Here is a 25,690-nt window from a genome sequence, read left to right on the forward strand (position 1 = left end):
TTTTGTTTTTGGTGTATTTTGTTTTGTTTTTAGTGCATTTTGTTTTGTTTTTCGTGTATTTTGTTTGGAAGTCGGTTTTGTTTTTTTATCAGCCATCATATCTGAATCCTCTCCCTTCTTAAGCATTGCGTCTTTCACACATACTTTATTCGATCTTCCTCTACCTTTGTAGCCATCCACATTCAATCTTAACTATTTCTGGTTCGTGTCCCCATTGTCTCGTCGTATAACATGTCCATACTACACTAACCTTTGCTTCTCAATTTCTCCACGATTAGCGCTTCTTTCAAACTTTTAAAAGTAACCGAGCTTTAACACACTTTTGGAAAATACATGTCTTTAAATAAACCGATTTATAGGCTCAGTGTTCTTAGCTGGACGCTCCATACAGTAGCCAGGCTCAAAGGCCCCGAGGGGACACCAGTTAGATTTCTATTCATTGCACGTTTGGTATTCCGATTCGAGCATGCTCGAGAGGATTGGAATTTTATTGTACATCAACGTAAAATTAAACATAGTTAATTTAAATTCCCACTTTGTAAAATGTCGCGATATTGAACTGAAGGAATATTTAACTAATTCTATTTTGCTTTTATGTTTCATTAATCAATAAAAAATCTAAAAATAAGAATGAAAAATTACTTTTGTAATTCAGACATCGTAGTTTGTACAGTAAATACTTAACAAAGAAAGAGAATAATAATTTAGTAAATAACAAATACGAGTAAGTCTGTCTTTGCCCGACATCATAATTTTAGAAGTTCAAAACACGGAGTGTTAATAAAATTATGAACAATTAACGTCGACGAATATAGTTCTGTTTGTAAATAAACGAGACAAGACATAAAATTCAACACTAGAACATAATACCTTGTCATCTGGCTTTAGTATCTAAATTTAAGATTTTAGAAGTAAATATTTCTAGGATTATATAGATCTCATTATCATTATTGCGATTAATTGATGTTTCTAATGTTATCATAATAATAATGGATGGATGTAAAGTTTGTAGTCTAAATGGCTAGACGGATTTCTACGAAATTTGATATGTAGAGGATATTTTGGAAGAACACATAGAGTACTTGCTTTTGTTTTTTATTAATTCCACGCGGGCGGAGTCGCGGGCGAAAGCTAGTTTATTTATACGATTATTACTAGTTGTCATATCTAGTTCAATGATAACTGAGATTGTTTTTAATATTGTTAATTTGAATTGATTAAAATGTTTATAAACATAGTCAAAATATTTTTTACAATTGTACTAAATTCGTCGATATGTGTACGTTTCTTTAAAATGAAAACTAATAACACAAGAATGTAATTGATATCGACTTCCAATTTTATATTAAATGTGCATGAAATTAAATACAAGCTCAAAGTGAATGTGGTATAAGAGAATCGTGGTATATCGGTACATATGACACGGTCCGCACGGGACGAGGTAGAGTCCCCGTTCCGTTTCGAAGAAAAATCGTGTGAAAACAAACAATTAACGCGCACATATAAATAGAAATCAACTTGACTTTAACGCAGATTTAAATATTTGAGACAAGTGTTAACTAAAATGGATTTTACAAAAATGTTTGTATTATTATTTGGAATACTCGCTATATTTATGGGAAGATGTAACGCAAAACCTGGTATACCGATTGGAGCCATTAAAAAAGGAGGGCAATGGATTGTGAGTAAATGATCAATCTTGCTTATAAGATAATTGAGTTCATTTTTATGGAAAAGGGTGAGAAATTGAAGGCAGGATAACAAATTTAAATTCATTTTTACATTTCTTTCTAATAGGTTGGTCAACGCTTCTGTTGTGACTCTGTAAAATCCCACTACTAAGTGGCTTGAATACTAAAGGGTTTCCGGATTGTAAATCTACGTGTTTGAAATTTTAAACGAACACATGATTTTTGCTCTTACATTGCCAATTATTCTGTTCTCCGATACGCCTTTCTCACCGGGTTTAAGTTGATTAAAATTTTTGCCCATTATGTTAGAAGCTGTTTTGATCTATATTTTTGTAATTTATGTTTCTATAGATTGTGAATACATTAAATAAAATGTTATCTCTCGCAGGCCAAAGGTATCCGGATCGCAGACCTGGGCACCAAAGTTCACAATATCTACGATCATATTCGTCACAAGCATCATTAGTTATTAAAAAATTTAAACTACATTATTTTATTTAATTCTTAGCATAAGTAAATAAATATTACTGTAAATGCATAAACTCAATTGAATCCTACGATTTACAGGTAAAACCTTGTTATGGTAAAATTCCAAAAATGTCATAAATATGCCCATTTTGTATTTATTTCGAGAATTTACTATTCACTTAGGAAACCTAAATTAATATGCATTTTATACACGGCTAATCATTTATTTTGAAATTATATGAATACAACATCCCCTTATTCAGATTGTAGAATTGTTTATTTTACTTTTAATAATTTTTTAACAAATGGTATTGTAATAGAAGTTTCAGAATATTTGATATACTTTTACTTGAGTTTGTTATTATAGGAGAAAGAAGTTCTTGGCAGATTTAATTGTAAAAACATTATGTTTGATTCTCTCCAGCATTCGGTGGTAAAGAATTCTTTACCTACTTATTAACATAAAGTTATCTGTTTATTTAAATTTAGTAAGGCATTTCTTTATTATAACAATACATTTTCGTTGATATTAATATCTCTAACTCAATAAAACCCTACTTTTAAACGTGCTCACTTATTTAAATGACATTTTACTTATAAATTCAATAAAATAAACATAGTGGTTCTAATTCTATGAAGCATAGGTGAGAATACCAAATTAGTTTTATAATACAACTGGGATTTAAGGCTTTCCACGTTGGTTTTTCGACAACATTTGGGATATACCCAGGAGGAAAACTGCCACTACTGGAGGCCTTTATATACGCGCTATGGTGAAGCTCGAAGCATTGCCGTCACAACCGTGGTACAGCCTGCCATTAGCTAGCCTACATTTTAAGTACTGTACTAATAATCAAGCAAACATGAAACTATCAGCTTTCTTGTTTATGTTCCTGACTGTGCTTGCGCTCTTCGTGGGAAGCAGTACCGCAGCGCCTAAACTTAACGTCGGCGCTATCAAAAAGGGTGGAAACGTTATTGTAAGTTAGACAGTTTTTTTTTTATCTTAACGTTAATTTATTTTAATTTAGTATATTACACGTTCAGAACAACAGTTTACTTTTTGTTATGGATTAAATTTATAAAATTTGCTATCTAAATGCTGATTTTATTGTTGGTTTAGTTATATTTGTCCTGATGTTACCCATTAAAATCTTGCAAATTAAATTTGATCTACTTCCTGGTCACCGATAGAGCTGAAATATGGCATACATATCTAAATAGCATGACAATGCAATATTGATAACATTGTCACGTCATACGTTATTGTGGTGATCTGATGAGGGTCTGGATGTTGGCAACAAGATCTTCGCAATAAAATGACACATTCAGTTCGGATTCGTTTAAATCAATTTCTTATTTTAATTTCATTTATCATCAGTGTAAACAGACAATAAATAAAGATTTTTTGTAACGAGTGAAAAGGGGACGTAATATTGTTTGTTATACGATGTGTAAGTGAAATTGTTTGTTTTGCAGAGGAAAGGTTTCGGCGTTCTCTCCGCGGCGGGTACGGCGCACGAGGTCTACAGCCACGTCAAAAACAGACGAAACTAGATCCTTATTCAACTCACTTATGTCACAGAATTGTATTACAATCCCTCAATCTTATACATTTATGTAATACAATTTATACACATAGTAACAATGTTTACAAGCTATATAAATATTGTTATTATGTCATAATTTTCATCAGTTACTTAATAAATATACTTAAAACAAAATCGAATTGCTCCTTATGTTTGACTTTTACCTTTTTATTATTGTAAGCTATCAGTTTTCTTAGAGGTATCATCGTTAATGCAAAGTATCTTTAGACCCATAGTCATTGCCAATAAAAAACGGTTGAATTAGTTTATTATGTTCACATAGCCTGATGAATGCCTTTAACATCAAACCTCCACAGAATTCTATAAAATGCTATCTTTAATTATCGTAAATTATATTAATCAAACGTTCCAGAATTTTCTGATATTACAGGCTTAAAATCCTACATTCCATTTCGGTTAGGTCCGGGAAAATTTAAATTAAATTAAAAATATTTTTGTATAAAATACTAGCTGTTCCCGTGCGGATTTATCCGCATGAAGTTATGAAAAAAATATTTTATTGTGAATTTGTCAAATTCTGAATTGCAAATGTTAAAATTACCGTGACCATAATAACCTCGCTCCCTTATTGTTGGCAGCTTGTAGTCTACAGTCCCTTTCCCACATGAAGGTTTTTTTCCAATTTACTAACCCCCCGAGTTTAATAGCGTGAAAATATATAGCCTAGTAAGTGTAGAGCTTTTCATTAAAGAAATAATTATTCAAAAATATGCTGTGATTGTTGACATCCTACGCCACAAAGTAGTGTGTGTTTACGCTTTATTATAATAGTATAGATAGATAGAAGTATAGATATATAGATAAAAATCGTTGACAAGATTTAATACGCGTATCAAACTAAATCACATTTACCTTTAGTACTAGTATAACTCAAACATTTACACCCGATTGATTTAGTAGAATAGGAAAATTTCTATTATTGCCAACTTTTATGTAACAACGAGCTGTTGCCCGCGACTTCGTCCGCGTGGTATTAGAAAACATACGAACTATATAAATACAAAAAGCTACGTATCCCTCGGGAACCGGACATTTCTCTGGGATGAAGCTAATCTCATGTGTAATTCAGACTTTGTTTTATATCTGTGCCAAATTTCAATAAGATATGATGAACCGTTGCAGAATGATCGAGTGAACATTAAAAAACGAAATTAATGAATCTCACGGGAACTGTAACTATTCCCGGGATAAAAAGTAGCCTATGTCTTCTTCCAGACTATGCTCTAAACCTGTGCCAAATTTCATGGAGATCCGTTCAGCCGTTTAGGCTACAAACGCTAACAAACATCCATCCACCTAAACTTTCGCATTTATAATATTAGTAAGATAGTAAGAAGTAAGATATAACAATGGTACATAAATACCCATATAGCCGCCGTTGTAACAGTTTTTTCATAAATATAAACGTTAATCTGAAAACGGCTTTTGTTTGTTGTAGTTAACGTTTTGGATTTAATCGCCAGGAATAAGGTAAAAATCAATAGTCTTAAGAAAACTTGTAATGGAATTAAACTATTTGTCGCATAGTCTACGCATCGTTTTATTGCTATGTTTAAAATAAAAGTTAAAACAAGAGGTATAGGGTTGCACGTTTTTTTTTTAAAAAAAAAAGATTATATCTATGGCGAATGTAATGACTATTTTAATTGAGGCCGTGTTGTCGGTAAACCACTACGTAGATTTTGGCAAACTAATCCTACTTCAGTTAACATATAAATCTATGTAAATGTTATAAGAATTATAATTAGATTGTATTAAAGGATGTGGTTGTTTGCTTGTATTACATAGGTTCAGAAACTAATGGACTGATTTCAAAAAATATTTTGCCATAAGAAAGCTAAATTGTCAATGCGTAACATAGCCTATATTTTACATAAAAGGAAATCGGACCACCCAGGCGAAGCTGGAGTGGATCGCTAGTATTAATATAATAATTAAAGTTCTACCATCAGTAATAAAAATTAATAAGTTACATTGTTATTGCATTGTAAGTTAGCTGTATTTTAAAAGAATAACTATAAAATACTTTGTTTTCAGAAAATAGGCCTTGGATTGCTTTAGGGCGTTGGCTGGGGACGGACCGTGAAAGAAATACAATTAAGTGAGAAGCAAAAAAATAATAAACAAACTGTATTTTGCTTAAACGTAACTTGTTGCGTACTTCTTTCTGATTCTGTAAATTTCTTACAAATAAATTGTATTTTGACTCCGTTCGAGCGAAATTAAAAAACCTTAGTAAATAAACTGTGTTCCTCCATACTATGTACGAAATCTGTGCCAAATTTCATCGAGAACCGTTCATTAATTTAGACTACAAGCTCTCACAAACATCTATCCATCCATCCATATTTTCACATTGATATTATTAATCAGAATTTTAATTAAACAAAAAACAATATTGGAAAAGTCAAGGATATTACTTCTAATAATTAACCAACTTTGTGAAAGTTATTTATGTATGTCATGTGGCTAAACCCAACGTCATCCATGCCACTCGAGAAAGGAGATTTACGAGTATCAACTACAATAACTTTGGTTATGTTTGAAATATCACTTTGTGTTATCACCAAACATTTACTTTGTTCAATTTCTAACTTGGATATAACAGCTAAGTCCGAAATAATGTTGATTTGGACATCGTCACTTCTCGTAACTTTAAGTGCGGCATTATATTGAATTTTTATGTATCTACAAATCAATTTTTACTTTTATATTTTATTATATTTAACTAAAAACGATATTAACTAGATAGGACACATTTTAGTACTATTACTACTACGTAATACATACCAATTTAGAAGTTGCAATGATTTTAATGGTTGACTGTGGTCGTAACCCTTTATTAGAGTAGGCTTTGGCTTTGAGCCTCTTAGCGATTGCTGATTACCTCCAGAGCTGGTAATGTTGATAATGTAGATGAATTAACGAAGAAACGTATTATCACTCATAAAACAAATCTAAATATAAGTATTGAGATAGTTAAGCTTTTTCTTTTTCAATTAAAAATATTATACTTTTATGGACTTGTGCACAGTAATTTAAGTATATCAAATATTAAGTTCATCCTCGTGGGCAATATCCTTAAAAGGCACAAAGTACTTTTTATTCAAGAATTGAATTTGAATCTATTCTTAGTAAAACAAGCGGTATGTTTGTAGTTCGCATAAAAAAGTCGAATAAACACATAAAAATAAATGACAATACATTTTTTATCAAACGTTGCTAAAATGTGTAAATCAGCGGAGTGTAACCATAATAAAATTCCACGGGGCCATTAACAGGCAAACCGCTGCGTTTACTTACGTGACGTTTGCCTACATTATTTACATAATTTTCTCTTTAGCGAACATAGACCAACCATCGCTATATTTTTTCTATAGGCACACGCTATTATGTATCTATTCGCTGTCGCCTAACTAACTCTAATAACTCTTTGTGCGTGGAATTAAAAAAAGAACTTAAGCCTTTATGTTGTTGCAGCCTATGCTCTACATTTCTGCCAAATTTGATGCAGATCCTGCCACTTTCTGAAACTTTCACATTTACAGTATTAGTATGCTTATTATTTTCTTTTTTATATATCACAGTATGGCAAACGACCAAGTGGCCACCTGAATTTACTAAAATGGAGAAGCGACCGCTTCCCAAAGGTATCCGCAATTGCAGTTGCGTTGCCCACCCTTACAGATGAAGGACGAGACGCACATAAACAGAATATCCCTTCCTATGCGTGTTCTTTTACTTCGAATCTACATACCCTTCCCATCCTTTCCTTATAAGAAAAGGGTAGAAATGGAAATGAAGTAAAATTCGGCCTCCGGTGCCACACCCATCAGACTGTACGCGGAATTGTTCCCAGCTCACGCCTGTTTTCTGAGTGGTCGTGGTATTGCACCGGGCGAGCCGGGCCTGCAGAGCGAAGATGTTGAAACGCGCTCTACCACTGTTAAATTCTGCTTATGTTATATGTTTTATAAAAACAAGTAACACGTTAATTTGAGTTAATTGAATGTCACCCAATTAGTCAATATTTGGGTTTTATTTATGATAAAAGCTTTTCCACCAAAATAATTAATAAACACTCGATGAAAAATGTGAAAGATAATTAAGTTATTGTTAGAAAAAAATGAAAAAACCTCTTTACATTAGCGTATTAAGGCTCTAAATGCGTTTGCTTGTAGTCTTTAATGTGGTTCATTCAATTCAAAAGACAATTTTAAGGGCCCTGTTTTAACTTATTTGATTAGTATTTAAAACTGTATTACTTAACATAAAGTTAATTATTATTTTTAGAAATGTAGTAGCTGAAAACGTTCATAATTACATATATGCAGTACTTATTATCAATTACTCGTTACATAAGAAATATTTTTTATTAGTAAATGTTTAAGATACTTATTCAAGGCATGGAGTATTTTATTAAATAAAGATGACATCGATTACAAATTTACACCACGTGCCGGGTAAATACAAAGACAATTGGGATCAAGAGAGTTGCGAAATCCCACCACGCGATTCAGTGTAATGTAATTTTTCCTCCACACGCAGACATTTAAGTAATGTAAAGACGAGGCTAGTGAGCAAAATTTTTTTACCGGTAATTTGTCAAGTTTAGTACGCGCCATTTCGGGCGCTTGTAATTAATATGTAATAAAAATTTATAGTAAGCTTCATCTTTTGTTATAAAATAAACCAAAAAGTCCTACAAAATAAAATATAAACATTTAAATCTTGTTTGATGATATCTATTGACAATTAATTTAAATACAATTAATTATGATTTGATATGTGGTTTTAAGGATTTATTAATAGGTAGTGTTTGTGATTTATGTAAAAATGTTTCAAGTGCAGTGTCATCTATGCCTCCTCTATGATATATTTGAATCACTTTGTCCACACGTCTATAAAAGCTTGTTGAATAAGACTCGTGAATTTACTAAAAGGCGAGTCACCATGAATATTGCTTTGTTACTTGTGGTTATTGGTATTTGCTCTCAAATGTCTACAGTATTCTGTGATATACCAGCTAAACCCACCTTAGTTTCAACAACCACGCATAAACCCTGGTCACATAAGATAAGAAATGGTTTGGTAGGTATTGGTTTAAAATCAACTTATTGAAAACACTCTCGGGTAAATAAAACCTACACATCTTAATAATAATAAAATTGAAGGGTCCTTATTGAAAAAAATCGTAAAAAAAGAAGACTTACACCTTGTGTTTTTTTTTATTCCCCGAGGGGGCCCTAGTAGCACCTGCTGCCTTTGCTGAAGCAGCAACCTTGATACCTATTAACGACCATCGTTTTTTTTTTTTAAATGTGGATATATAAATACATACATATGTATATCCACACTTGCACATTTTTTTTATTTTTTTTTTATAATTTTTTTACATTTTTTTTTTGTTTTTACACCTTGTGTTATGTTGCTGACAACGAAAAATATTTTTTTAAATGCTTTTGTGTCCGTATGGCCGCGTTTGATCCAAATAATCTTCTGAATGGCTGGAATGTTTTTTATGACTGTCGCATTCTTGTTACAGAGTACATTTTTCCAAGGTGCGACAGCCATCGGCGCGGTGCAACAAGCATTACAAAATAGACGCACCAAACACAAGAATCCTCATACTACCCTTAAGCATTAAAAGTGTAAAGTTTTTTGTAAAGATATAAAAATAATATGGATTGAAAGATATTTTATTATCACCGTAGATCCCTATCTTTTGCCTTGTTTTAAGTTATATGAGTAGGGACAATATTTCATGAAATAAAATTATCTAGTTAGAATTTAAATGTTCTGGAATGTTTTCTAGTTTTATATCGGCATTAAAACATTGTTATGAACGTGTTCTCCTTACAAATTGTCTCTAAACTATTTAGAGTCTGGCAAAGATCCACAAGCTATATCAACGTTTAATTCCAATTGCGTTATTATATTCGGAAAGTTTCTATTGAAGAGAATTCTTTACTAGTTTTTGGGTTAATTTTTCCAAGGACATTTAATAGTATAATGAATATTAAATAACTTGAATGCTGACTACTTGTACTTAACTTAGTTACATAGGATGATATTTATTAAATCTCTTTCGGACCAGAAACAATTTTATAATATAATATCTTACCTACGTTTTCTCTCCAAAATTTATTACAACTTTGATCGAAGTATCATAAACATTTTTTTTAATTTTATTAGATGTTTCTCTAATAATGGTATACTCAATTTACGTAACTTAATAATTCAATATGAAACTTTTTAATTGTATTTAAAGTAAATATACCAGAATTGAGATAATCTTATAAAACGATAATCAAAACAGAATATTATTTTAATTAATTATTATAAATAAAAAGCATTTAGTTATTAAATCTTAAAATCGAAGCCATATTTCTGTTTCTTCTGAAGATGATCAAGTATATCTCGTTTTTCTTTGCATTTTTCTATCAGTGTCTTCAATTTATCTTCCAATGCCGTTTTACGCCTAAAAATATGTCATTAAAAATCTTTTTGGTATTGAAAAGCACAATATTTCCGTTTTACGTCTAAAATATGTCATTAAAAATCTTTTTGTATTGAACAACACATTATTATTTTATTTCTTCGATAGTTATTCGGTCGTATACAGTTCTCGTAAAACCTTTTACGACGACGATAATAAACACAAGGGATATTTACACCCTTAAAAGAAAGAATGCTTATTGCATTCAGTTATTCTAAAGCAAATAAAATTATTAATTATTGTATTCCTCGTTGTCTTCGCTATTTACTAACGAATTATTTGAATAGGTGGAATGTAAACTGGACAGTTAAAACTTCGTGTACAATTCAATTGACTGGGACACTAACTGTTAAGTTATAACTGACTAGCTGTTCCCGTGCGGCGTCATTCGCACTACATTACAAAAACTGTATTTCATTATTTAGATTTCCGAAAACTTTCAATAGCAAATGTCAAAATTTAAATGCTTCAATTATTTATGAGTAACCATGGCAACCTTGTTTCTTTGCTGCTATTGGCTGCATTGTAGTTTTTGTCCCTTTCCCGCTTGACAGTTTTTTACAATTTATTTACCCTTAAGTTTAAAAGCATGAAAATATATGTATAGACTAAAACGTATCGTAAGGGTAGGGCTTTTTATTAAAAAAGTAATATATAAAAATATACTACGATTGTTGACATCCTTAACCAAGAAGTGTGTGTTCACACTTTGTTATATTAGTTTAGAGTACAGAGATAGATAATACTCGGATATAACAGGCTTTATGGGCCAAAGGGGAATTGTAAAAACAGTTTTCTACTTCGGATTCACTAGAGTAAAAACAAATATTTACACTATTAGACGAAACTAAAAACTAAAATTAGGTCACTTACAATATATCCAGAATGTTATTAGGCAAATCCGGTACTATAGAGGACAATTCCATCTCTAACTCCTTCACTAAAATGTACATCTTGCTTTCTTCTGCTTTATTCTTATTTAAGTCGTCATCAATCATCTCTAACTGTTTTTTCATTTCTGTTTCATTCTAAAGGTACACATACATAACTTAAGTTGCATTTAAGTACATTACAATTTCTCATATCGGTCGCATTTAACCAGTATATTTAATCAGTAACTTAATAAACTGTCTACTGGCATGGTGTAATAGGTACCAGTAAGTCCATACAATGTACGACTGGGTACAACTGTCCAACTGTATTAGACAAGTGTGTAACAAGCATAAAGGTAATAAATTATGTAGGAAACTAGCTGTTCCCTTGCGACTTCATTCGTATGAAATTATGGTTTTACTGATTACATTTGTCAAATTCAATTGCAAATGTCAAAATGACATGACGACAAAGTATGGCAATTTTGTTTCCTTGATGTTGGCAGCAACTTATTTTCTCTTTCTCGCGTTAGGGTTTTTATCCAAAATATTTACCCCCTAAGTTTAATGGCGTGAAAATATATAGCCTAAAGCGTGACGTAAGTGTAGGGCTTTTTATTAAAAAAAGAATTATTCAAAAATATGCTGTAGTTGCTGGCATCTTAGGCAACAAAGAAGTGTGTGTTTACGCTTTATTATAATAGTATAGACAAGACAAAATAATTACAGCCTTACTAATAAGCGCGGTATAAAGTTAAACTATCAAATTTTGCTCAGTTTATTCCTAAGTTTCACTTTATACCGCGTTCATTTGTAAGGCTGTTAAACTTTAAATAAACTTTTAAACTCGCAACTTAGATGTAAGTATACTTGCAGGATGAGCGTAATTGCGATTCTGGGAAGTGCATCTAAAGTTACCCTTTATTAAAATAACTATTAAGGGAAGAACATTTCAAAAACAAGAAGTATTTAATTACATTAAAAAAAAATGTAATTGACTTACATAAACGTTGTACATTTTCCGAAAACGATCAGCTATTTCACGTAACAATGCTTCATACGAACGGCTGAGCGAGACAAAAATATTGAATTACAAGATCATATAAAAACAAATTTAATAGAATGAAATTAGGAACGTTGTATAGGCGATAGAGTAAATGGATGGATGGCTGTTAGTTACCACGTGTCCCAAAAACAGAAAACGTTTAACGGATCTCGATGAAATTTTGCAGATGTAGAACAGTCTGGAAGAACACAAGCTACTTACAATGCTATTTTTAATTCCGCACGAACGAAGTCACGGGCAGAAGCTAGTATCTATATAGAGACATTAAGTCTGTCAATTTTACGTAAATTATTAGGTCACTAAACAATACATAAATTGTATTTTCTCGATTTTTTTTTCTAATGGGTTATAGAAAAATAATAAAAATACGTACATTTTCTGATCTATTACATTTTCAATTTGCTGCAATAAAGTTTCGTTTTCATTGCGGATTTCCAGTGCTCTATTAATTGACTTGGTCATCTCTTCGCAGTTTATCTGAAGTTGTCTGCGCTTCGCGGTTAATCTTGCTGCAGAGCAATCGGAAATGTGTAATAATTAATTTATGAAATTGTCAATATTATTATATGTATAAGCTTTCACCCGCGACTACGCGTGTAATAAAAAAAAGTTAGGTAGCCTATGTGTTCTTTCAAGGTATTTACATCTATGCCCAATTTCATCGAGATCTGTTCCTCCGTTTAACAAACTCTAATAAACTTCCATTTATCCATCTAAACTCTCACATTTATATTATAAGTAAAAAGTAAAATGAATAAACCGTAATTATTGTATTCGCAAGCATTTTTCATGTATTTTTTTAATGTATTCATTTACTATTATTCATTATTCATGTTACTATTATTACATATTTTGACACAAATGACTTTCTTTAAAATATAGAAGGACGGTCATATTAACAATACTTGTAAATTACTATAAAACAAACAAACTGAACTCCAATGCAACAATGCAAATATGTCGAATGTTCCGTGGCGGCGACTAGTAAAACACTGAATTTGTTGGCGACTGAGCACCGAGACTGCAACTAAGCGCCCGAGCCACTCCTTGCCATGTATTTTATAAAACTACCCCACTATTCCTTCCGTTTCCTAATATTTTCCTAACAATATTGTTTTAACTAAAGATAAATAGAATTGTTAAACAACACAGATTAACGAATAACTTTTAAGAATATATCAAAATAGTTGAAAAGCTAACAAATGTGATATAATCATACAATTATTTTTTTGTGATACATACAGTTTTCTTCTTTCTGAAGCTCGATCTCAATGTTGATAGCACGAAGAACTTGTACGACCTCCATAGCTTCACGATATTTACTCTCATTGTCTTCGTCCAGTGATGGTATTGTCGAATTCTGTAAGGACCAACAAAATGTTAAAACAGCGTAAAGAGTGATTATTAAAATTTAAAAAGTACTATTGTTCAATGTCTCACTTGTATAATTAACTCCTTTCCTATTTCTTCCAAATTAGATTTGAGAACACAAATCTTGATTTGATTATCTTGTTGCAATGATGTGGATGACATTTTACTGACTTTATTGAACACTTCTTTGAAAATTTAGTTTTCTTATAAAACAATGCAAACAACAATGAAAAAATAACTATTCTTCTAATTTGTGCGTCATTTGTTTTTCTTTTTTTCGTGAGAGCAATTAACACAGATTGCAAAGATTAGCGAAGTTTTAACACATGTTAAAATTACCCACTCTAAATTGTTTAAAAAATGTATTACTTTATTTTAATGTTAATTTCAAATTATTTCGAATTAATTAATTATGACTAATTTTAATGGTTAAGAATTATTTTGAAATCAACCATAATTATATTATGATACTGGCTAGTAAGAACTGTTATTGACATTTAAAATACTGGCCATTTATTATTTGTAAGCTGATAAGTTTTTATACTTAAACAAAAATTATGTGTTCTTGAGTGGTAAAGTAATATGTTACTAGTTATCTAAATGCAATCAAATTAATTATACAAATACAAGACCATCCGCCAATGTTTTTGATATCATTTTATTATTGAGATATCTTTGTTACTTCTGATTCATGGAGCAAATAGACGCAAACATTTAATTGCTATTTTTAAATTGTAGGTACTTCTATTAATTCATATACTTCCAGTTCTCGCGATCTAACAAGTAACAAGTGTTGAAAAATCATTTTTCTTCCATGCCCCGTGACTGCAAGATGCAGAATTTCATGAATTCGCCAATTGATATCTAGAAACATTTATGTAAAAAGCTGCATAAAATTTCATCTTTAAGTTTGTCGAATAACTTAAATGAAAAAGGAAAATAAATAAAAAAAATAGTATGTTGAAAGCGTAAGTGTATTTCATATATTTATAGTCAAGATCAAGATTGAGTTGGGCTAGTAAGTTCATGGTAAAACATTTAAAATAAAATCATTAATAACTTATAACATGATGCCATGGCCTTGATCATTCATTTATAGAAATTAAATCCAGTCACGATTTAGATCTTTAAAAAAAACAGTATTAGTGGGAATCTAGTTAGAAATAATATTATGTTAATTGTTTCGGACTTCAGTTCAGACGCAATGAATCAAACGTCAACAAATTACAACATGCAAATATGACTGTGTGGCAACCACATAGCCAATGATGATGCAATAAAAGGCATCAATTTACTCACAACCGGTCAACATAAATAAGCATTCAATGCTACTATAAATGATACCACAGTACATCCCGCCACAATTACTAACGTTTCTCTTCATGTCCAACAAACATACGAGAATAACACAAATACTTAACTTTTCTGACTTTATTTTATAGGAACTATTTATTATTTGCAAATAATATAAAACCTTATAGAAGGCAAAACAGTAAAGTTTTTTTTAACTTTTCGCTGTTTTGGTAGTTTAAATAAAATTAAGATATATTTAATTATAATTACACTTATTTTTAGATGAAAAGGAACGTCACGTATGCTCTTTTGTCTTGCTCAAACATACGACAACTTTGATATTTCTATGCTATTCTCTCTTGACATTGGTTGGCTGTTTTATTATCTGTAACAACGAACACTAACTGGAACTAACACAATCCGCCGCACAGCACCAGCTCTGCCGGTTTTCTTTCGGTATATTACAATTTAGTAAATTCAGCAAATATTGCTCGTTTAATAAATAAAATATCCTGAACACCATTACTGAGGGATCACCAACCGGGTAAGTAACATCGAATTTTAAATTATAGCATTGATTTCGCACGTAAATTAAAAATGTATTTAATATCTAATATCTATATAATGTCATAAACATATTTATTAAATTAAGTTCAAAGATGTCAGTTTAATGAAAAATTAAAAAGTCAAGACAGATTTGTATTTCACTATTTTTATAATTGTATTCGATGACAATTCTTTAACGTTTAAATTCTATGAAAATAGCGCGGTTGCATAGCCGACTAAAGTTTACGGTTTTAGCCACTGTAGCCTTGCGTTATTGATAGTTACACGGTATTTTTATTTGTTACGCAGTATACACAAAATCTCATTTAGTTAAAGTAGTTCTAAATACTTAGCAACTCTCTATTTTTTTGGGAAGCTTTAATGTGCAACGTTATATGTATTGTATTATCTGTGGTAGTAGTAATTCTTAGCCAACGTATCCACTGCATAAACCTTTTAACGCTGCTCATATTTCACTCATATGTCAAGACTTATAACCGTCTCTAATTCACACTTGTTTTTATTAAAAAAAATCAACATACTCAAATAGGAAACGAGAGTTAAGTTAACAGCACAATTTCACAGAACCGCTCTACTTTTGTACTAGAGTTAATTAAATGCAATGAGTTTAATTGATTCAGTAAATGTTTTCAGAACCATCCAAAATGTGCGGTATATGGGGAACTTTTGGCATGGACGGCGGCTTAACTCCAACGTGCATAAAGTGTTTTGCCGAGATTGTGCATCGAGGTCCAGACGCTTGGCGCCTTGAGCAGGATTCCCGCGAGCCACAAGCAGTCCTTGGATTTCAACGTCTTGCCATCGTCGACGGCTTACATGGCATGCAGCCGATGCGACTGCATTGTTTCCCCCGACTCACTTTGATTTGCAACGGCGAGATATACAACTGCACACGTCTCCGTGATCAATATAGTTTTCCCTATGAAACCAACTGCGATGTCGAAGCTATTATTCATACGTACAAAGAGTTTGGAATCTCCGACACTGTTACAAAATTGGACGGTGTTTTCTCGTTTTGTCTGATCGACGGCGAAGCGCGTAAAGTTTTTATTGCACGAGATCCATACGGTGTTCGTCCTCTTTTCAAATTACATGACGATAAAAAGGGGTTGATGGCAATTTGCTCGGAAGCGAAAGGATTAATGGGTTTGAAACAAAACGCCAGTGCAGGTTCAAGTCTTGGTCAGTTCCCGCCCGGCCATTTCGAGGTTTGGAGTTTATTAGATGATGGAAAAATTAAACTCGACTACACTGAAAGATATTTTACTCCAGGAACACCTCCCCGTTTTGTACCTTATGTGTCAACGGAGGAAGTAGAAAAATTGAATAGTCTATATGAAAAGACTGCGTTATTGTTAGAAGCTGCTTGTAGGAAAAGGCTTATGTCAGATCGAAGAATTGGATGCCTGCTTAGTGGTGGATTAGACTCTTCGTTAATTACAGCTTTAGTTGTAAAACTTGCTAAGGAGCATAAATTGCCATACAAAATACAAACGTTTGCGATAGGTATGGGTGATTCCCCCGACCTTGCCGCAGCGCGCACGGTAGCAGATTACCTCGGGACTGAACATCATGAGGTTAGGTTCGATGAGAACGATGTAAGACAGGTGCTGGACAATGTCATTTATCATTTGGAGACGTTTGACATCACAACAATACGTGCAAGCATCCCTATGTACTTATTGTCTAAGTACATCAAGGAGAACACGGATACGACGGTAGTGTTCAGTGGCGAAGGCGCGGATGAGGTAGCTCAGGGATATATTTACTTCAGAGACGCGCCAACGACGACAGCTGCTCACGAAGAAAGCATTCGGTTGCTCTCTGATATCTACTTGTACGATGGGCTAAGAGCTGACAGAACAACTAGCGCATTTAGTTTAGAGCTTCGTGTACCATTCCTGGACATCCAGTTTACGCACCACTACCTCAACATCGAAGCGAAACTACGACAACCACAGAATGGAGTAGAAAAACATCTTTTGCGTAACAGTTTCGCGACAAGCGGACTGTTACCTGACTCTATTTTATGGCGACACAAAGAAGCTTTTAGCGATGGTGTAGCATCAGTAAAGAAGTCGTTGTTTACAACCATATCTGAAATTATTGCGGAGAGGCTACCCGAAGGTGATCAACAATATAAAGGCCTTCAACCAACAAGCGCTGAATCAAAATACTATCGTTATGTATTTGAAAAATCATTTTCAGGTCAACATAACTTTACGCCCTATTATTGGATGCCTAAATGGGTGCAAGTTTCGGATCCGTCGGCAAGGTTTATTAAACATTACGCTGCTACATAAATAACATAAAATACAATATATAATTTATTTAAAACGTCTAATTGGATTATTTCTTACTTTGATGCCCTTTCACACATTAATATTCTCTACTATGTAATCTGTACCCATGGGTTCACGATTGGAACTAAAACATGTTTATTAAGTACGGCCTTTATTATCTACAAAAATGTGACCATGACATTATTTGATGACATGATTTACATTCGTTTCATCGTAATTCTTTTACAAATCAAAACGAGTGTCCTCGAAAATTTAAAGTTAGATGTAATTTATGTTCATGTGTCCGCATTTGTTCAAACATATTAAATTGTCTTGATCTATTTAAGCGTACGGTCTTATGGCATTAATAAATTTTTCAACGCAAACACAGTTTCCACACGTGTATTGTTTTGAAACACTGGTATGTTTTGAATTTGAAAACATCGTTCTGTCCGTATCCGATGAACTTTGATTATCAATGAACACTGTATTGCCTTTTTCCATATTAGCTATTTTATATTTTCCCGTATTGTATTTTTTTTCGTTCTCAATACCAACTTTTATAATATTTTCTACATCAGAGGCACTATCTCTTTTGGAATCTCCAAATACAACTTTGTCGCCCTTACGTTCAGCAGGCAATTTGTTTTTCTTAGGGCATGATAAATCACACTTTATCATTGATGTAGTTTTGTCCAAGTGATCGACGGTTTTTTCTGTTGACTTGTTGCAACGGACTAGTGGATTCGTTTCCGTCTCCACGTCTTTAAAAACTTTATTTAAATGTCCACGCAAAAATTCTACAATATAGTGGCAGCTGGGGCAAATATAGTTATTACAAAGGTTACTTATAAAACTGTTACCTGTTGCCTTATCGACTTTTTTTGATTTTTCGTCCATGCGATTATATGCTGTAATCTTACTAAGCCGGTCTGAAATTGTTTTATCCACTTGAACTCCTGTACTTTCACCATTTTTAATTTTATTTAATCTACTATCCCTGCTATACTTTTCGCAGTTTAAGCATTTGCAGGCAAAGCATGCTAACTTTTGCTTCAGTAAACGAACCTCTATCGGTTCTGGAACCTTATCGAGGTGTGTATCTTTGCCCATCGACCGTTTTAGTGAGACTGCATTTTAAAGAACTTTACTCTAAAGTAGCATGGCGATGCATTTAATAAATTTTATGACACTACATATTTATCAGCATTGTTCAAATAAGCTGTATTTTTTCCAACGAAGTAAATAATAAATATTACAAAACAGAAATGACAATGTCATCTAGAGCAAATTACTTATGGTTTTTTAAATATGTGCATAAGAGGTAAAACATAACCATAAACAACATTTTCAAAGTAAGTCACAATGACAATGGATACGCAAAATAAAAATAATGCCTAAATACAATAAATACAACATGCAGTTACCTATCAACGGACATTTTTATTCATGCCATAGCACGCGTTGATTTATTACAATGAAAAAATGCAAAGAAAATAAGAAAACAAGTCCACCGAAAGTAAAACCCAAGGTAACTAATAGTGCAACAGAAATATCATTTTGCAAAAAAAAATGCATATATTTTTTTCTAAAACTTAACATTAATTTTGCAGCCACTGAATGTTTGCAAAAATTGTACAAGCAAGTTTTGTCCTGGCTCAACAATTCCAATAACTCAAAAAAGATCAAATCTTACACCAAAAGGGTCTAAAACCAGTATTGGCACAAAGGCCAGTAAAATGAGCACTAGCAATAAATGCAATTGCACAAGTTATATTGACCATGCGGCGATGTTAGACATCATGACTGACGATAATATTTGTTCTTGCGGAATATTCGCACAAGCCCTACGATCTAACATTCATATGAATATTGGAACATTCATACATCAAGATGAAAGTTCTTCTAAAGATAATGAACTAAACAAAAACTAAGCTGACCCTAACTAACTAAATGTGCACAGAATTGCAAGTAATACCAAAAAAAGGAAAATTTGTTTGTAACTAAAATCTGTAAAGGTAATATATTTGTAAGCAAATGAAGTTTTTATTTATAATATGCAACTAAGCTCTTCAAACAACAAAACTCATTGAAATTATTTATTATGACAAAAAACAATATCATAAATTATAGAACTCTTTCCCCCCATAATAATTTAATCCATTAATTCTGATTAGATTGATATTTTCGAAACTTTTCTGCTATGAAACTCCAATACTTGCTTCTGATTTTGTCATACTTAGATGCTAATGCCTGACAAAAGTCTAACGCTCTTTCAGCATTATACAAAGAGTTGATTTCTCCTTTTTTAATTGCTTCATCACATACATCTATCAAAAATGCCAGTAGGTATGGTGAACGGCATTTGTCCGAGTACAATTCTTCACAAAACAATGTGACATTAGTGTTACCGCTCAGTCCTTTTGGATCGTGCAGTAATACACCTCGTAAGTAATTCCATGCACTTTCATTGTTTTTCACAAACTTAATCTTTTCCAATGTATAACAAATTTCTTTCTGAACATTCATATCTGACCAGCCAAGATGGTTGTTCATAACGAAGTAGCGTTGGTTCCAAGCCGAATTGTTGCGGACATCATCCAAGATAAGATTATCAACAAACTCCATTTCTTTCTCAAATAACCTGTAACATTAAAATTAAATGTTCAAGGAGATATATTTGGTAATCACAAAAATTTCATTAGTAACTAGCTTTCGCCCGCAACTCCGTCCGCACGGAATTAAAAAAAAACAAATGCAAGAAGCATATGTGTTCTTCCAGACTATCCTCTATAACTATGTCAAATTTCAATGAAATCCTTTTCATTTGTTTAGGCTACAAACTCTAACAAACATCCATCCATCTGAACTTCCGCATTTATAATATTAGTATGAAGTTGTTTTAACAACTAACAAAAACAGTAAGAGAATGACTTCTATCAGCAAGTATGCATGTATCTACACATAGTAATATTGAAAAAATGTGTAAAAACGGCTGATTCATGCGGATAGGGTCTCATTTGCAATACTGCATGGTCAAATTTGCCGATGAACTCTAGTCTTTATTACTTGTTTTTCTACACATGCAACAATAAAGTTTGTCTATGGTAAAAGGACATACCCAAAAGTCTTAATAGCCCATTGCCTGTGTTGCCATGCATGATAATTTTTAGGATCTTGTAATAATGCATCATGAGTTAAATCCAATTCCAAATCTGAATCTTGCAGCCATTCTACTAGCACTCGCCGGTGATGCCATACCTGAAAATCATAACAATCCAAATAAATATTATGAACCATAATAAAATACATAAATAGGAACACCAATGTTTGAAAAAAAAAACTTGTGAGAGCAAATAAGTTTTATAAAGTAATCTGAAGGTGGTTCTATCCCATACTTTATTGTATAGAATTCTAATGCATGCAAAGAGTTGTGTTTAACATTTTACAGCTATAGTAAAAGACTAGCTTTCACATGTATTAAAAAAAAAAAAGTAAAGAGCCTATGTGTTCTTTCAGATTATTTCCTATGTTTACGCTAAATTTCATCTAGATCGGTTCAGCCATTAAGCTACAAACTTTAACAAACATCCATCCATTCATCTAAACTTTGGCATTTATAATATTAGTAAGAAGTAAGATTCTTATATTACTGGCTATAGTTACAATTTACACTCACTTGATAGTTTTTAGGTGATTGTTTTATAACTGCTTCAACATAATCCAGTTCAGTTCTCAGATCACTACCTAATGCTTGAAGCAAATCTCTTCTGTAATATAAAAATTGTAAGGTGTAAAAAATACTTCTGCCGCAATAACATTTAGTAGAAAAATAAAAGTGAAAAAATGTGGTAACAATACTTAAAATTAAGAACACATACCTGTATTGCCAGACGGTATAATTAGCTGGGTTTAACTCCACTGCATCTTTAGTCAACTGTAGAGCCCGTTCAGACTTTTCATTTGTTTGCAAAATAGCTCGGAAATAGTCATATACATCTTCAACTAGAATCAAATAATAGACATGAAAATTAAAATATCAATCAAACTGTAAAAACACTGCCAAGGAAAATAGCAAAGTTCCTAATAACACAAAATCTTATTAAAAGTTACAGAAACAGAAGATGGTTAACAAATCATGTTTTATCAATTTTTATTCTAAAAAATTTAAATAGCACCGTTTATTTGAAACGTAAGTTAATCTTAGTTTAAAAAATAAAACAAATTCTTAAATTGTTGAAACAGGACTTTACCCTAGCAGTCCTTGTTTTTCAACTTGTTACAAAAAAAAAACAGATTTTTAAGCTAAAAAGACAAAAACATGTAATACACATTAATAAACTTACATTTCTCAGAATGTGCTATTACAACAACTGGTTTGGAACCATCGTTTTCTGGTACTGGTGTAACATCGCTCCATTCTGGGCGGTCCTTGTAAAATATCCAAGTAATATCACTATCCCCACTGTCAGACATTGCAAAAAAACTATCTACTGCTTCATAAATCGTACGAAAATACACACTATATACTCAATTTGATATCTTAAAGTAAACAACTCGAATCGCGATTAAACATATGACTAGACAAAGCGTCGGCAATTATCTTATTCTTGTATCTTATTGACACGACTCTACAAAAAATTTAATTTTCATCTCAGACAAGTTAGTTTTAACTAGATATTTCTCATGGATGAGTAATTTTGTTATAATTTGCAAATATAATAGTTACAATGAGACAAGGACAAAAATACGAAATCACGTTCATAAGAAAGAGAGAAACAACACCGACACGAATTGACAATTGAAAATTCAATGACACTGACATTTGGCAATACAACCTGTCACAATTGAATATTTTATTTTCACCTTAAGGCAAAAAACATTGTACAGGCAGCCAAAATAAATCCGATACCAATAGGCCAAGAGATTATTGTCTTTTCATATTTGTTATAATTTTGCACGTGTAACAAGCACGAAATTAAAACATGTGTCAATTTCTATGACTAAACTTGAATATACCTATTTTTATTGTTAACTTAAATAAATGTACCGATTTTCTGAGAGCATTAACAACGACAACAGCGACACCTATACCTATTCATTTTGTCGCACTATGATAAACTTGGGAGGTTACTATAATACCAGCGACTCTATTCTTATCTTACAAGTAAAAAATCAGATAGTAAAACTGTTTACTAAATTAAAGTACTTAGCAATCAGATGGATTTAAGCCCTGTATCTCTGTCGGAAGAAGGCAAATTAAAACACATACATGTTCATAGTATCACAGATAGCACAATTTTTTACCACTATGTAGTAATAAAACGGCGAAGTGAAAAAACAAACACTTTTATTAGAGACAATAATATTTTTAAAAGTAAAATGTTAACAACTATCAGGTAAAAAATAAAGAGGAATCATAAAGCGCTTACAAGTACAATATACAGAATAATTACACATTAATTGAGATGCATTTTACCAGGAGTAGGCCAGGCCAAGGCCATTTGTGTAGCTCATGTGGGAAACTGCTGGAGCGGCGGAATAAGCTACACCTAGAAGTCCACCAGCTACCTGTGTTACACAAAATTATGTTGTTAGAGATTAATATACCTAGTTATGAATTGATAGTTAACATTATTTCCGGAACGCGACAAAGAAAAACTGTGTTCAGATAATTAGCTGTTTAACGAGACCAGCGAATTTATATTCTAATAAGTATAGAGTGTACTTCTTTCGTTGTTACAGCAACAGGGATGTTATAATAAATACTTACTTTAGCTACAGGGGCAGCCAAAGGTGCTGCTACGCCGTAGTGTGTCACGAGAGGAGCCGCGATCCCCTGGTAAGCCGGTGTCAGAGGTACTCCAGGATTGCTGATCCTTACATCTGACTTGCGAACACTTGAGAATGGAGTGTCAACTGCTTTTGAGAACGTTGATACCTTAAATACAAGCAATTGTTCAATTAGAACCAATTAGGTCCATGTAGGCCAATTTTACTCTAGGAATCAATCGATGTATTTTAGGCTAAAGAAGTTTACTAATACTTTTTTCGTATTCTTGGTCTTTAAGCAAATTAAAATAGTACTAATTTTCTGAACTCTGTACCTGGCCAAGGTTTAAGGGTGACCGGTATATGTTAGATTGTTGTGAGGCTATTGCCGGTTTGGCAGGGTAGGTGCTGTAAGGGTTCCACGCGCTAATGGCTCCGTAGTGGCCACCGTTCACTCCCACAGGAGAGAGCAACCCCCCAGCATGGGCTGCAGCAACGGCATACGCCAGAACCAGTAACTAAAATTAAAATGTTTTCATTTTGTAAACATGTAATAGTCATAATAGAAAAATGTATAAAATAAGCGTCGGTGGCTCAGTGGTTTAAGCACTTGACTTGTAATCTACAGGTCTTGGGTTCGGATCCCGCCGTGTACCAATGTGATTTTCGATTTATCTAATTTTCCTACGCACATAATCTACCCGACGTTCTTACGGTGAAGGTGAAAGAAAATATCGTGATGCAACCAGCACGCATCGGCGAAGAAATTCAAAGATATGAGTGAAGTCAACCAACCCGCACTGGGCCACCGTGTTTGACTATGGCCTAGTCACCCTAACTTTAGGCTCCGAGCCCCTCGGTGGGGACGTATAGTGAGCTGGTGATGATGATAAAAATAGGGATATGGGAACAATAAACGTTCTAATAGGCATTATTTGTGATATAGTAAAAAGGTTTAAGAAGCGATGATTATGTAACCAAAATTTCATCGAATAGTTTTCATTTCTTGATCACGACGCCATTCAATTATTTTTAGTTCCATCTCTAATGGAAACAAAAATATTCTGTTCAAATGAAACGTCCAAAACGTATAAACATGCCTTTATCTTGAATTGTGTGCATAATTATACATATTATTCAACATTTATTGCTAAGGCGTGACGAATTTCCTTTATAACCTAAATGCAATGTTGTGATAAAAAAAGTTATATTTAGTACTTCGGTAGTGTACTTACACTAAGAAACTACTTAGTTATAGTCAAGAAAAATCGTTTAAAAAATTCATTACAATCGAATATTTCTTTATCTCCCTCTGTTATAATCATACAACATATCTCAGTGTATTATTTTCTAAATTATACGACAATAAGAAATTTAAAGTCGTTGAACAGTTGTTGTTTTTGAACTGATATGATGATGTTAATTGAAATTTCTAAAGCTAAAATAATCTAAGAAATGTTAATAAAGATAATTGCTCACCTTAATCATATTTAGTTATGCTTGAAAAGCCGCGAACGATATGTCTCCTATTAGATACGGTAAAGCTTTTATAGGCAACTGGGTATACTAACATATGTACATATGAATATGTTACTTTAGGGTCATGCGTGTGACGGTGGCATATAATTTGTTACAGAATGTATTGTATGCTATGTTTATTACACATTGGCATAACTGTGGCAGGTGTGATCAAGGATTGTACGCATTGAATTGTAGAATTACATTATTATTTCATAAATACCAGGACAGTATATACTGAGTACAGTTAGTACTTAGATTTGATCTTGCTTCGTCGTTTTGCATCTTGCATTTACGCTTACTACGCTTATTCTGTTACTAAGATATGTTTGTCTAATCATTGTCAAATAATGGCATCCTCTTTGAATCATCGCTTCCAAAAGTACTACGAACTCACAGCTTATTCCGGATACTACAAGAAATTTTAATCATGTATGTTTGTATGAAATTGAGGTCGCATAATGTGTTTATGTTCAAGCTGTTAGGTGGGGCCGTCCAGCGAGAACACATTCTATGACCTAAACATGTCAACTGAACTGTTATAAATCATTTTGAATTTCAAAGTACATTATTTATCAAGATAAGAATCATTTTTTTTTGTGACTGAATGGCCACTGTTTGCCTTGAGGAGGCATTTACAGATTCACCGGGCTTGAGGTGGCCGAGCGCAGATGGCGCTTA

The 25,690-nt window shown here is 32.6% G+C and overlaps 5 protein-coding genes across 6 annotated transcripts; 2 read left to right on the forward strand and 3 right to left on the reverse strand.

Moving 5' to 3' along the window:
• The first annotated feature begins 1,294 nt into the window (after positions 1 to 1,294).
• LOC106103013 (virescein-like) lies at positions 1,295 to 3,836 on the forward strand. Of its 2 annotated transcripts, none has more exons than XR_001225607.1 (2): positions 1,295 to 1,681; positions 2,080 to 2,169. XR_001225607.1 is itself a non-coding variant. In XM_013282641.1 (2 exons), the coding sequence occupies exons 1-2, from the start codon at positions 1,565 to 1,567 to the stop codon at positions 3,714 to 3,716; spliced, it is 195 nt and encodes a 64-aa protein (XP_013138095.1). In that variant the 5' UTR covers positions 1,295 to 1,564; the 3' UTR covers positions 3,717 to 3,836. The 2 variants fall into 2 exon arrangements, 1 of the variants encoding a protein (XP_013138095.1); XM_013282641.1 differs by lacking the exon at positions 2,080 to 2,169 and adding an exon at positions 3,639 to 3,836.
• Positions 3,837 to 10,132: 6,296 nt separating this feature from the next.
• LOC106102985 lies at positions 10,133 to 13,768 on the reverse strand. The gene is made up of 6 exons (XM_013282612.1): positions 13,647 to 13,768; positions 13,449 to 13,566; positions 12,580 to 12,715; positions 12,144 to 12,207; positions 11,142 to 11,296; positions 10,133 to 10,250 (listed from the first exon to the last, which is right to left on the reverse strand). Exons 1-6 carry the CDS (start codon positions 13,737 to 13,739, stop codon positions 10,133 to 10,135), a joined length of 684 nt encoding a protein of 227 aa, XP_013138066.1. The 5' UTR covers positions 13,740 to 13,768.
• A 1,496-nt stretch (positions 13,769 to 15,264) lies between these two features.
• On the forward strand, positions 15,265 to 17,781 carry LOC106103045 (asparagine synthetase [glutamine-hydrolyzing]). Its single transcript, XM_013282689.1, has 2 exons — positions 15,265 to 15,414; positions 16,071 to 17,781. The coding sequence occupies exon 2, from the start codon at positions 16,082 to 16,084 to the stop codon at positions 17,738 to 17,740; it is 1,659 nt and encodes a 552-aa protein (XP_013138143.1). The 5' UTR covers positions 15,265 to 15,414; positions 16,071 to 16,081; the 3' UTR covers positions 17,741 to 17,781.
• Positions 17,782 to 19,827: 2,046 nt separating this feature from the next.
• On the reverse strand, positions 19,828 to 22,483 carry LOC106103046 (protein farnesyltransferase/geranylgeranyltransferase type-1 subunit alpha). Its single transcript, XM_013282691.1, has 5 exons — positions 22,066 to 22,483; positions 21,601 to 21,724; positions 21,399 to 21,489; positions 20,841 to 20,980; positions 19,828 to 20,363 (listed from the first exon to the last, which is right to left on the reverse strand). Exons 1-5 carry the CDS (start codon positions 22,193 to 22,195, stop codon positions 19,883 to 19,885), a joined length of 966 nt encoding a protein of 321 aa, XP_013138145.1. The 5' UTR covers positions 22,196 to 22,483; the 3' UTR covers positions 19,828 to 19,882.
• Positions 22,484 to 23,052: 569 nt separating this feature from the next.
• LOC106103012 (pupal cuticle protein C1B-like) lies at positions 23,053 to 25,035 on the reverse strand. The gene is made up of 4 exons (XM_013282640.1): positions 24,971 to 25,035; positions 23,827 to 24,009; positions 23,493 to 23,660; positions 23,053 to 23,290 (listed from the first exon to the last, which is right to left on the reverse strand). Exons 1-4 carry the CDS (start codon positions 24,977 to 24,979, stop codon positions 23,195 to 23,197), a joined length of 456 nt encoding a protein of 151 aa, XP_013138094.1. The 5' UTR covers positions 24,980 to 25,035; the 3' UTR covers positions 23,053 to 23,194.
• Between the last annotated feature and the right edge of the window lie 655 nt (positions 25,036 to 25,690).

Source organism: Papilio polytes, unplaced genomic scaffold, assembly GCF_000836215.1.
Source record: "Papilio polytes unplaced genomic scaffold, Ppol_1.0 DF823879.1, whole genome shotgun sequence".
Taxonomy (NCBI): Eukaryota; Metazoa; Arthropoda; class Insecta; order Lepidoptera; family Papilionidae; genus Papilio; species Papilio polytes.

What these genes read in the sequence shown, in the direction of transcription:
- LOC106103013 (XM_013282641.1), top strand. Translation starts at nt 1,565, where the DNA reads ATGGATTTTACAAAAATGTTTGTATTATTATTTGGAATACTCGCTATA. An exon ending in AAAAAGGAGGGCAATGGATT is followed by an intron (nt 1,682 to 3,638) that starts GTGAGTAAATGA and finishes TTTGTTTTGCAG; the next exon opens with AGGAAAGGTTTCGGCGTTCT.
- LOC106102985 (XM_013282612.1), bottom strand. Translation starts at nt 13,739, where the DNA reads ATGTCATCCACATCATTGCAACAAGATAATCAAATCAAGATTTGTGTT. An exon ending in GGAAAATGTACAACGTTTAT is followed by an intron (nt 11,297 to 12,143) that starts GTAAGTCAATTA and finishes GTGTACCTTTAG; the next exon opens with AATGAAACAGAAATGAAAAA. An exon ending in AATAACATTCTGGATATATT is followed by an intron (nt 10,251 to 11,141) that starts GTAAGTGACCTA and finishes ACATATTTTTAG; the next exon opens with GCGTAAAACGGCATTGGAAG.
- LOC106103045 (XM_013282689.1), top strand. Translation starts at nt 16,082, where the DNA reads ATGTGCGGTATATGGGGAACTTTTGGCATGGACGGCGGCTTAACTCCA.
- LOC106103046 (XM_013282691.1), bottom strand. Translation starts at nt 22,195, where the DNA reads ATGTCTGACAGTGGGGATAGTGATATTACTTGGATATTTTACAAGGAC. An exon ending in AATAGCACATTCTGAGAAAT is followed by an intron (nt 21,725 to 22,065) that starts GTAAGTTTATTA and finishes ATTTGATTCTAG; the next exon opens with TTGAAGATGTATATGACTAT. An exon ending in AATCACCTAAAAACTATCAA is followed by an intron (nt 20,981 to 21,398) that starts GTGAGTGTAAAT and finishes TATGATTTTCAG; the next exon opens with GTATGGCATCACCGGCGAGT.
- LOC106103012 (XM_013282640.1), bottom strand. An exon ending in CACCCTTAAACCTTGGCCAG is followed by an intron (nt 23,661 to 23,826) that starts GTACAGAGTTCA and finishes CTTGTATTTAAG; the next exon opens with GTATCAACGTTCTCAAAAGC. An exon ending in TGGCTGCCCCTGTAGCTAAA is followed by an intron (nt 23,291 to 23,492) that starts GTAAGTATTTAT and finishes TGTGTAACACAG; the next exon opens with GTAGCTGGTGGACTTCTAGG.